General features: G+C 38.9%; 1 protein-coding gene across 3 annotated transcripts in view; it reads right to left on the bottom strand.

Annotated features, from left to right (window-relative positions):
• The window catches only part of LOC139948138 (uncharacterized), a 64,341-nt gene that overhangs the window by 16,358 nt on the left and 35,217 nt on the right, over positions 1 to 12,766 (bottom strand). For all 3 annotated transcript variants that reach the window (XM_071946181.1, XM_071946180.1, XM_071946179.1), the window contains one exon: positions 1,541 to 1,636. In XM_071946181.1, coding sequence (XP_071802282.1) covers positions 1,541 to 1,636 — 96 coding nt within the window. The remainder of the gene's footprint in view (positions 1 to 1,540; positions 1,637 to 12,766) is intronic.

Below are 12,766 nucleotides of genomic sequence, written 5' to 3' on the forward strand. Positions count from 1 at the left end.
ATTCATTCCTGAAAGATTCACAACTAGTAATAAATCCAAATTTGTACAGTAGTGGAAGAGGAAAAAAAAAATGGGGGGGAAAAAAAAAAAAAAAAACATTTGTTGAAATTGATCACATTGATTACAGGCGATCCATGATTAGTATTTCACGAATGACACAAACCAACTAGGGCAGAAAAAGAAATCCTCTCAAACATTCTGGATCATTACCCAAGGCATTCATCCCCTGTGAAGAGACTCATTTCACGGGCTACATCACTAGGGCAGAAGGGGGGGTGGGTAAAGGCTAGACAGTTATGTCTGCATCTGAACAAATCGTCAGAGACCTCGGTGGAGTAAACATTTTCTTGAGTAATAATTGAAAAATCTTAAAGAGCACCATCATCATGGCTGTGACCAAAAATTCCTGATGGTGTTCACCATAGAATAAGCCGTTTGCATGTTACATTTGATCTTGTTAGTACAATGGCGTGCTTGACCACAAATTACCACTTCAATTCGAATTCCTCAGACTATCGAGACAGTTCATATGTCACATGATTCAATCTGTCACATGATTTCATATGTTCAAGACTTAATTGTGTAATTAGGTAAGAGTTGGTGAACACCCATACACTATTTTGAATGAATGTGTATGGCACAATGGTACCAGGGTTTGCTTGTCTTTACGGGGCAGGCAAACAAGTTTCTGATACACAGAGGCACCTGGTTGGGTGTTGGTGCACTGCCAAGCACCAGGAACATTTGGGGAGGAAATCCCAGGGTTTGGCTAACCAAAACTAAGTGCCCCTTGTGTGTGAGTCATAAACCAGAGCCAACATTTCATAAAGTTGATTAAAAGCAGAAAGGTGCTTAGCTGATTTTCAACAAAACGTAAACTCACAGGGAACCAGCCACAAACATTTTGTGTTGGATGGTGACCTCTTTCTGCTAAGCAAGATATTCCTTTGCTAAGTAAAGTTCATAACAGCTTTATATACATGTAATTGGGCTAAAGGACCTAAAGGATTATGTGTGGTGCAAGTAAACTGCCATCAACTGTATGAAATAGACGACTTTATTAGTGGTAGCAGTTTTTCGGGTAAATCCACCCCTTTGAGAAATGTACACATGTCATTATTAGAACAATGGAAATATACCTCCTTGGAAATCTGCTGCCATCTAGTGTTCCAAAATCCCAAACTTCTTTTTAGTGTTCCATAAAATGCATTTAACTCTATAGAATGTAAGTACATGTTTCCTAGGTAAAAAGTTTGTGAAGGCAACTGAAGGAAAGTTTTACCCTTGACTTTGTGAAGGAACTATGGGAAACTTGCACGACTGAGTTTCAGAAGGAAAGTAAACAACTGAGTTTGAAAACTGGAGAAGGAAAAGTTAACAACTCAGTTTGAGAGGGAAACCAAAGGAAAAATTTAACAGCTGAGTTTGAAAACAAGTAGAAGGAAACCTGAACAACCGATTTTTCAAAAAAACAAAAACTGAAGGAAATGTTACCAACTGAGATTGTAATTATCATTGATTTATCTTATTTGCCACTGACCTTTTTCTTCTTCTTGCGGAGAGTGACTTTGATTCCGTCCACTGAGATGGTCAGGATAACTTTCTTCTTTCTGATTGCCTTGGCTTTGAATTCATACTGTAGAAGAGATAAACAACAACAAAGTAGGGAGAATTTAGTAAGGTGTTATTCAAAGTTCACATCACTATGTTCTGGTGATGTTGCAAATAATCATAAACGAAACAACAATTTTCATGTAGGGAGAATTTAGAAGATAAAATATTGTTAGAAGGGTCATTGTTTACAAAGTTACTTCTTACTAAATACACATAAACAAAAACAACAGATTAGGAAAAATTTTGAAGTTAAACAGTTATGACAGGAGTTGTTCTAAATGCTTATAAAGAAACTTCTTTGCACTAAAGGTGATGTTTCAAAGACATACAGGCAAGCTGTAAATACACATTTATTGGCAAAAACAACATCTGTTTACAATATATGGTGTTACTCCAAAACAAACATACATAGCCCTGTTAAGTTTGTTAAAGAAGAGATGATTTGGAAATGAAAACACTTTTGGAAAATTTCAAACAAACTTTTTTTTTTTTTTCAAGAAAAACAAAAGATTTTTTTTTTTCTTCTAAAATATGTCACAAACACAGCATCCGCTACTGCATTTTTCTCAAACTTGAAAGTCAAATTTGGGCCACTGTGCACAGGGAAAACACTAATGGCAATTTGAGGGTTGGGAATATGAAATTCGGCCAAACGGAAATCTGAAAAAAATTGACAAAATATGTCACAAACACAGCATACGCTAATACATTTTTCTGAAACTTGAAAGTCAAATTTGGGCCACTGTGCACAGCGTAAAGGCTAGTGGCAATTTGAGGGTTGGGAATATAAAATTCAGCCAAATGGAGAAACTTGACAATTAAATCGAACAGAAATGTCAAAAGGGACTTATTCCAGAGGTGAAAAAACTCAATTGTGCCGTTCGCTTTGCCTTTTAGAAGCACACATGTCAACCAGGCATACAAAGAGTGGGAGTGGATGATAGAGTGGTCACCATTTTAAAACCTAATGTGAGGCAATTTCATTAGACACATCATCTAAAGAACACTGGAGGTGTTGAGAGATGAAGGTTGACATCTTAGGGTCTTGAACCTCACTGGGGTCATGACCCTTTGTGAATATGAGACCAGAGTTACCAAAAACGTCCAGAGAGGAACTAGGCATAGGGTCATAAAACTGTATGGTGTGAAATATTTGCTACTAAAATTACTGCTCATGAGGATAAAAGGTTTACCAGCCAGGACACCATTTGATCTTCATGGGTGTGACTGGTGCCTTGGACACATTTTCATAAAGCTGTTCGGCAGAAAATGATGCTAAGCAAACAAATTCTGCTGAGCAGATACAAACAGGGAATCAGTCACAAACAGTATACATTATGAAGGCGCAATAGAAAATTACTGCTCATGAGAAAAGGGTTACCAGCCAATACACCATTTGATCTTCATGAGCATGCCTGGTGCCCTGGACACATTTCCATAAAGTAGTTATAAATGATGCTCAGCAAACAAATTTTGCTCAGCAAACAAATTTTGCTTGGCAAAAAATGAACAGGGAAGCAGTCACAAACAATAGGACATGTAGGATGGAGATGTAATATAATGTACAAGAACAACAAGTCGGATCTGCACAAAGTGAAAACAGTACTTTTTGATACTGTTGCAATTTCACAAAATTTATAAAGTCAACCACATTTCAAAAAATTAATTAAACTCCACATATCAATTTAGAATTAACACCTAGATTGAAGAATATAACTTACTGTACCACCGACTTATCCGAAAAATCAATGAAATGATTTCTGTTCAAATATTTTTGTTAAACAAACAAACAAAATGACCAAAGGTGTGTTACTTTTTATCCACAAGCCCGTTTTCTCGGGATAAACAAATAAATCCATTCTCAGCTGCCCTCCAAAGTTTAACCAACCCAAAGCAAATCAATCACAGCTTTCACCTGTCAAAGTCAATTTTTCTTGATCAGCATAAAAAACTCTGCTTGATTGGGTTAGCAGGGTCTATTCATAACCCCTGGGCCCCCAAACACCTTGTTGCTCATGACCTTCAGTAAACCATAAATAGAGTCCGAGTGCTAGACTTGAGAGGAATGTTAATATACTTGCCATTCTGAAAGGAAAACACCAACACAAATATTTCACTTAAGAATAATGTATTTATAATAAATAACTGATTCAGGAAAAGTCAATTGTGTGATTGTACAATTGGGACAAAGTCAAACTTGGAAAGCCCTGGCATGAAATGCAACTGTGTGAATGCGGTTGTGCCGAGAAATTGGGAGATTTGTCCCCCATATATGGTAAATTAATGTGGGCTGAAGGATAATGTTTCAAACGAGGGCGCTATCAGATGCAGCTTGTACACAGTTTTAATAAACCAGAGTGTTCGCCCACATCTCCTACACTCCCGTTCTTCCAAAATCCTCTATTTAGTGATAAGCTGCCTAGTTCTACTGGTGATCACGTCCCACGATCCCAAAATACATTTACTAATAAAAGTGCCACGTCACGTTACACGCGCCGCTTTGGCTGATGGGTGTGAAATTAAAACACATTCACAGACAGAGATTTGCAAAAGGCTCTTGCCCCGGAATCTCTGAAATAACTCCTCATCAGACTGAGATATGGATGTATTGAGACCAAGACCCAATTTTGCTTCTACTTCTTCTTCTTTTTTCGGGGAATCTTGCGCTGACGGCAACAACAATCTACTAAAAAGGAGTTGGTGAAGATTCAGGCTGGCGCTGGGGTGTAGAGTAATTATTCTGATCGATGCATAGCATGTCAGTTTACTTCTGAAACTTCAGATAAGCTGGTAAAAAAATGACCGTGGGCAATTCTTGTATTTGTAGGATATTGCACAAACTATGTTAGAGCCATTACGTACATGTTGTATGCTGTCATGAAACTAGCTGTACGTTACTTTGAATTTGGTCGGTGTCGTGGCCGAGTGGATAAGAACACCGAACTCAAGCTCTGGTGCTTCTGTTCAGCAGAGTGTGGGTTCGAGTCCCTGAGCATACACTTAACTATAATTGCTTCCCTCCACCCAGGGGTAAATGGGTACCTGTGAGGGCAGAGATGGTTCTTGTGATTGATTTAGCCGAGTAGCGCATATTAATGTTGCACAAGGCTGTATACTCCCCACCAGGGAGCTGAGATGGTTTAAGGAGTGATTTAAGGCCCAGTGACCAGGGGTAATACTGTGAAGCGCTTTGGGACGCCCTCCGGGTGTGGAAAGCGCTATATAAAAACGGGTTATTATTATTATTATTATAAGTTTCCTATGTGTAAGGGGGTCTAGGCAGTACAAAATATCAGTAAACATTCTTTTTTCATTTCAAATTATGATCTGTTTAAATCCAAGGCACACCCTGTGCACAATTCACTCAAAGACATCTTACTGCATTGCAAATAAATTCAGATTTTATGCAATCTTCCTAAAGCAGGCCTCCTGCAGACCGAACACTCCGTGGGGAAGTTTATCCGAATGTCGCCACTTCAGACCGGAACTAAATATTTCCGGGGGGATATCCATTTCTGGATCAACAACATGTCACAATTGTTTGTTTTTAAGAAAGAAAACAAAATTCAAGGAAGAAAACAACACAGAAGTGAATCATTTGTTTATTTTGAGATCACTAGTTATTAGAGTGAAGCTTTTTAACTCTCTTTTTTCCCCCTATTTTTGTTTTTCTTAGCTGGATCATAGAAACTCCCGATGCTTCTCACTTCATCGTCCCCCCGCCGAGGTAGAATCCATTCCTGTATGAGTCATCCCTCCTGAGGGATCCAAGCTTCTTATCCAAACAAAATCTCTCCTCACTCATCGACCTGTTGCAAATCCAACCCCCTCTTCAGGAGTTGTGGGGGGGGGGGTTCTTAGGGGATGGCGCTGAATTTTGTCACACGATATACAGTTACATGTAAGGCAATTTGGCCAGAATTGGGATCAAATTCTGCTAATGAGCTTTCGGAATTTCATTGCACATGCAGCGAGTGTCACATTGCACCTGTGGTATGGATCGACCTAGTGGCTGCAACAAGTTCAGCATTTTGATGAAGGCCCTCTAACCATGTCCGAATTGGAGGGAGCTATACCGCTGCAGCTATTGCTAAGGGCTACCTATGCATGCTCCATGCATGTTAACCTGGCGATCAACCCACAGCCAATGCAACTACCTGGGCACATTGGTGTGACTGGAACCCCACTCATTTCTTCATCTGCTGACGATGACTAGAGCGAGCTAGTTGAAGCGTTTACTGACTCCGCGGTATTGCAGTTAATTACGGTCCTATAAGCTAAAGTAGTAGTCCCACCAAATTTTCTATACCTTTCGCCCAGGTAGTAGTTAAAAAGCAGGATAGTTCTTTTCAGAACTGAGAAGTCTCCCGAACATCCGATAAATCTACTCCACGTTAGTAGAATAAAGAAAGACAGTTCTCTAAGAACAAACTATACCTGGCAAGTTCTACATATATACACAAATGGTGTTATCGCAAACAAAATATATATTGATGTACATAGCAGTGTAAAGGAGACCAATGTCCTTACCTACCAGTGGCACAGTTTCATGCATCTGATTACAAATGGCTTAAGCAGAAAATATTGCTCAGCAAAATGCACGTTTCATCCTGAAACCAGTCACAGACGGTGCGTGTGATATGGTGAGAGCAAAGAACCCAGAACACCTATCATGGAAGAGTAGGTGTTTAGGGTTCACATAGCAGGCACCTTTTTTCAGGCTTGTCCTTGGTTTGACCATGGTTTGACTGTTCCTTGCTCTATAATTTGATCATGGTTTGATTACCAGAACTATTATATTGGCCTATTACTAATAGGAGATTAACCTGAGTGTCAGACTACCATTGAGCATCCTTTGTACAGACTGTGTGCATAGCTGACCAGACTGACATTTATACTCCTAATCTCAAAGGTTCAAAACAAACAAGATGATGGTCACACCTCTCTTGTTTGTTTAGTTTATAAGGGAACTCATTACTCTCAGCTATTGCGTGTGATTAATCTGTCTGGAATGTCCTCATGTATCCAGTCAGGATGGTCAGATCATGGTATGGTCAGATAAAGCCCTGACCATCTCAAGTCCTTCAAATTTATCGAAAGCTGAGGAGCTGTAGGATTTTTAGAGGACTGCAGGGGTTGATTTCACAAAAAGTTAGGACTAGTGTTAGGAGATACAAAAAATGATGCCTAAAGATAGGCTGAGTAACCCTTCCTAACTCAAGATAAGACTAGTCTTAACTCTTTGTGAAATCCACCCCTTCAGCCGATTTCACAAAACGCTAGGATTAATCCTATCTCGAGTTAGATAAATCCTATCTCGAGTTAGGACGAGTAACTCGTCCTAACTTAGGATTAATCATAAGGTCTGCATGCTACAGTGCAGGGTTGGGACTCGTCCTAAGTCCTAATTAAGTTAGGAAGAGTTTGGTGAAATCGACAGCATGTCTGTTAAGTAAGGGTCCTGAACAATGCATGTATGGGTTAATTTTAAAGTTGCTGCAGTAGGGATCTTACCTTACACAACGCGCATGGGTTGATTTTGGAGGATTCAGGGCAGTAGGGATCCTACACAACCAGTTAACTTTATTGAGGCAGTGGTGATCCTACAATTTGGAGGATTTATGCAGGGATCCTAAATAACGCCTATTTGTTGGTTTTAAAGGACTAAGGCAGTAGGGTTCCTACACAACGCATTTGGGATCATACGTAGGTTGCTTTTTTGAATGCACGGGTTGATTTTGAAGGGTTGTACCGTAGGCAGAAGGAATCCTACATAACCAAACCAGTCTAAATCCTCACATAAATAAACCAACCACTAACTTCCAGAGATTGGATAAACCTGATTCAATTAATATTTCCATAGGTTATTTTGATGATGTGTTTAATTAAAGCTACACGTAGCTGATGAAAACAAGTTCAGTCTTTCAAAAACCAATTAAATAATACAGCTTTAATTTAACCTTTGAAACACACACCATGTTTGTACATTACATTATACTTGACACTTTAAAAATGTTCCATAATGGTTCTTAAGAAGAAAACACAAGTTGAAAAGTTGTAAGTACATGACTTCCGTTTACACTATTTTCTATTAAAGTTGAACTCTACAAAATGTTTTCTGGACAAAGAAAGAAAGGACATAAACCCATGTCACAAAAGAGCTGAACTGATCCAGAATTTGACTACTCGGCACAATGAAACTTTAAGAAGTTACACAAACACAGTTTGAAAAGTCATTTCTACCGGTACATGACTTTCCTTTACACTTTTTCAATCACAACTGAACTCGACAAAATGTTTTCTGGACAAAGAACGAAAAGACACATCAAAACCCAATGTCACAAAAGACTTGAAAATCATTCTGAATTTGAATGCCAAACACATTTTTCAGATTATGTCTGGTCGACTACACTTGTATCCATGCTGTTCATTTCTGCCGAACCATCCTTCAGGGCACAGGGGAACATACCACCACGCACACACACACACGATGAAATCTCCGACTTTTAAATCCCCAAGAATAACAGAACTTTACACGGTTCCATGCATAGCTAATGCACCATAAAATATTTATGTTTTCAGTGGCATTCTCAGTGCGACCTTTGCATAATAGAGCACACAATACAAGTCAACAACGGCAGTATTTTATCAATGGGTACTTCAAAGTCAATACTACATTTATAGATTGAGAATAAAACAAATTGATGGCTGCTCAAATGTGAATTGTGTGTAATGTAGTAACTGTGAACAGTTTCGTGACCGAGCACAAGTTCTGATGCTTGAATCATTAGAATGTGGGTTCGAACCCCAGTCATAAGAAGTCAACAACGGCAGTATTTTATCAATGGAAACCTCAAAGTCAATACTACATTTATAGATTGAGAGTAAAAGAAATTGATGGCTGCTCAAATGTGAATTGTGTGTAATGTAGTAACTGTGAACAGTTTCGTGGCCGAGCACAAGTTCTGATGCTTGAATCATTAGAATGTGGGTTCGAATCCCAGTCATAAGAAGTCAACAACGGCAGTATTTTATCAATGGAAACCTCAAAGTCAATACTACATTTATAGATTGAGAGTAAAAGAAATTGATGGCTGCTCAAATGTGAATTGTGTGTAATGTAGTAACTGTGAACAGTTTCGTGACCGAGCACAAGTTCTGATGCTTGAATCATTAGAATGTGGGTTCGAATCCCAGTCATAAGAAGTCAACAACGGCAGTATTTTATCAATGGAAACCTCAAAGTCAATACTACATTTAAAGATTGAGAGTAAAATAAATTGATGGCTGCTCAAATGTGAATTGTGTGTATGTAGTTACTGTGAACAGCTAACGACCGTATTGAATAAGCGTCACTGTTCAAATATTTGTCCTACAAGATGGCGTCTGCACAAGCGTGTGTGAGTGTTTGAGCGTGCTAAACCGGGAACGCTGCGTGCTGTGTGTTTCTTTGATGTACGTAATTGGACGCGCATACGGATAGACCTACAAAATGGCGACTTTTATAGCAGCAAAGAGGTTATTCAATACGGTCTTGTAGTTTAGTGTTGTGACCGAGCACAAGTTCTGATGCTTAAAACATTAGAGTGTGGGTTCGAATCCCAGTCATAAGAAAACAATGCAAGTCAACAACGGCAGTATTTTATCAATGGGTAGTCAATACAACATAGATGTAGAATAAAACAAATTGATGGCTTTCTAAATTTCATACCAAAGACTGGAATCACCATGACCGTTTACCCTGGGGAGATGCTCTGTTAAACCCAAAGGGACCTCAATTACCCTGGGGCCACATTTACCCCAGTCACCCTACATGTAGTTGGACCCCGTTCCCACTGGACCCCGCATTGATCTCCCAATTTCAGAAAAGGGCGATCAAGACCCGAAAGGGCGATCAAAGGTCGATCAACGAGAAACGGGCTCCAGTGGGAACGCGAGGGCGATCAGGATCTGACCGCGCAATTTTGATCCTCCTCGAGAGTAGGATAAAAGCGGGATCTGATCGCCCGTTTGGATTATTATGGGCGATCAAAAGTCTAGTGGGAACGCAAAGGGCGATCAAACCTCGCAATTTGCTAGCAAAACAATGTTCTTTTGAACCCACTTCCGTTCCCAAAAAGGGGGATCAATGTGCGATCAAACTCAAGTGGGAACTGCAGTAAATAATATAACAAAATATAAAAAAATTATAACAAAATAGAGTTTGATGGCACAGCCACTGAACTTTGAAGAGAGTGTTCCCCTTAAAATAATCTCAGATCTCTTAATAATAATAATAATCCAACCTTAGCCACAGAATTCCCTACTGACCCATCAGGTAGACCTATCATGATACTCTAATTTAATTATAAATAGAACAGCTTAGGAAGAGACTGACCACAATCAGTCAGCTTTCCAATCCTAAACCATTGTGTGTTCAGTGAACCACAAGTATTTATTACATGTTGTATCAACTGTGTTGATTATCTTTCTCTTGGGAAGGGGTTGGGGGGGGGGGCGATATCCTACATATACCAATTTAAAAGAGGACGCTAGAGAGTATAATAACAAGACACTAACAAAAATAATTAAATGGCGCATAATGCAGGAGCCCATATGGGCAACACAGAACAATGGACAAAATATACTAAGAGCAGTTGTTATATTCAGACATAACAAGTGCCCAATGTCATACAGTAGCTGCTTAAAAGCAGAAAATTTTGCTAACACATTTTGTGCTTAGCAAGAATTAGCAGGATAACAGTCAGAAATGGTGCAGGTGATACGGTATTTTGGCTGGTAAGCAGAATTTTGTTAACATTCAGTACCTTGAGCAAAAAATGAAAAGGGTACCAAACAGAGATGGTACATACATATGATATGTTTTTGGCTGGTATTGGTAATCTTATTCTGATAAGCATAATTGTGCTTATAACTCATTTTGTGCTTAAACAGCTTTATGAATTAGAGCGCATGTAGAACTCTCAATGTACTTGGCCTACATGTAAAATTTGAGATCAGAATTGAATTTTTATCTCCAGCTCATGAGTTTTGGATACTGTCTGCCTGGAACATCAATTCCGCCATCAATTTATCTTCCAATAATCAATTAAGATGGAGTTACGACTGTTTGAGTAGCTGTTTTCCACGACCAATTATGACCACAAATTGAATCTGCCGCACACCCAATGCATACGAAATCACGTGCAGTGTTTGTTAGAATAAGAAAAAAGCCCTGCAGCGGTACATGTCGAGCGAACAATGTCTGAATCTTGTGCAGCTGCAGTCAAGGAGGTGTCGCGGTCTCTACACCGCTACAAGCAAAACCGTTTGGCGATGATTTTACACAACTACCCTGCAATTTATTTCCTCATCATTCTCGCAGTAGTCGCCTCTTCACCCTCTGCTGTCATTTTGACTTCATAAGGGTGCAAATGTAACACATTTCAAGTTTTTTCTGTCACTCATGTCCGCAGCCCCCCTCAGGGGGAACAAAACCCGGCAATTTTTTTCGTCTTGGACACAGGAATCGATCAAAGAAACTTCCTCAGGCCTTGTTCCCTGCGTTGAAGCGAGAAATCTAGGCTTGTTATTGCAAAATTATGTACGGGTTATTCTGCTTATCGCTGCCGATAAAAGAAGATTCAGTGTCGAGCGAACTTTATCAAACCGATCAGTAACATCCTGTCAAATTTTAAAACGATCTTCAAAACTAAAATCCACTGCTTAAATTCAACCGTATGGCAGTAATTCTAATGAGAATACTTCTGGAATAATTTGTAATTATATAAAATTTATAAAAAAGCAAGTTCTCAGAATGAATAACAAAAAGTCACTTATGAATTTGTAGAAAGAAAACTATAAGTACTCATTTTTAAAACACAGTCTTTAAAATTGGCAGATTCTTGGAATAATAGACCTTTGACTTACCACGGCCAAGACCTAGCAGTGGCCAAGACCTTTGTTTTGGTCCACTATCCCACCACCAAGACCCTTTCAGGTTTTAAAGACAGTGGACACTATTGGTAATTGTCAAAGACCAGTCTTCTCACTTGGTGTATCTCGACGCATAAAATAACAAACAGGTGAAAATTTGAGCTTGTTTGGTCGTTGGAGTTGCGAGATAACTACGAAAGAAAAAAACACCCTTGTCACACTAGTGCTTTCAGATGCTTGATTTCGAGACCTAAAATTCTAAACTTGAGGTCTCGAAATCAAATTCGTGGAAAATTACTTCTTTCTCGAAAAACTACGTCACTTCAGAGGGAGGCGTTTCTCACAGTGTATTATACCACCAACCTCTCCCCATTACTCGTTACCAAGTGAGGTTTTATGCTGATAATTATTTTGAGTAATTACCAAATAGTGTCCACTGCCTTGAAACAGCTGCTTCAGACTTCATCATTTCTCTTTATTCCCTTATAAGTAATTATGTATCACATAAGTATCTTTTAATGATATCAAGTGTTTTGGACAGGTAGAGTTGTTATCTATCACCTTATCTCAGTCACAGCTAAAAACAAAAACAGGATGTTCTCAAACCCCTACGGCCATTTTTAATGGTTTGACAGAAAAACAACAGCTTTGTCGTTTTTCTATAAAACTCCAACTCAAATTACTACATTGTTTCATCCCAAACAAGCGTCATTATCAAACTCACGTGCGTAACTGACAAGACGGGAAGCCCCCAATTAAAGAAATCCTTCCAAATTTAATGATTTGAAATATTTTGAGCTAATTTGGGACTGAGACGACCTAGACAGCTAAAAAAAAAAAAACTTCTTCTCAACGGACATGAGTAATTATATGGTGCCTATTATTACACGAACATAAAGGTAAACATGTATGACATTTACAAAAGGACCTTGCATTATCATCAAGTTATTATCATTATCTGTTTCTAGTTATGAAACCAAGAATAAAAGGTAAAGAAAATAAAATTCTTTGTCCTGCAAATGTCTTCTATATTTACAGTTTTGTGCCCTCCTGGTCCTCTACTATGTTTTGTACTAAGGATTCTTGAGACCGTCGCCAGGCCCCTCAGTTTTTGAAAAGTTTGATCGAAAAGTCAGTAACATCCTGGGCGAGAGATTGATTTCAGAGTAAAAGCAATGTGTCGTGCTCATACATGTACATTTACATGAACGAAAACCACCTACTGATAAACCAAGAG

Source organism: Asterias amurensis, chromosome 15 (assembly GCF_032118995.1).
Source record: "Asterias amurensis chromosome 15, ASM3211899v1".
NCBI lineage: Eukaryota > Metazoa > Echinodermata > Asteroidea > Forcipulatida > Asteriidae > Asterias > Asterias amurensis.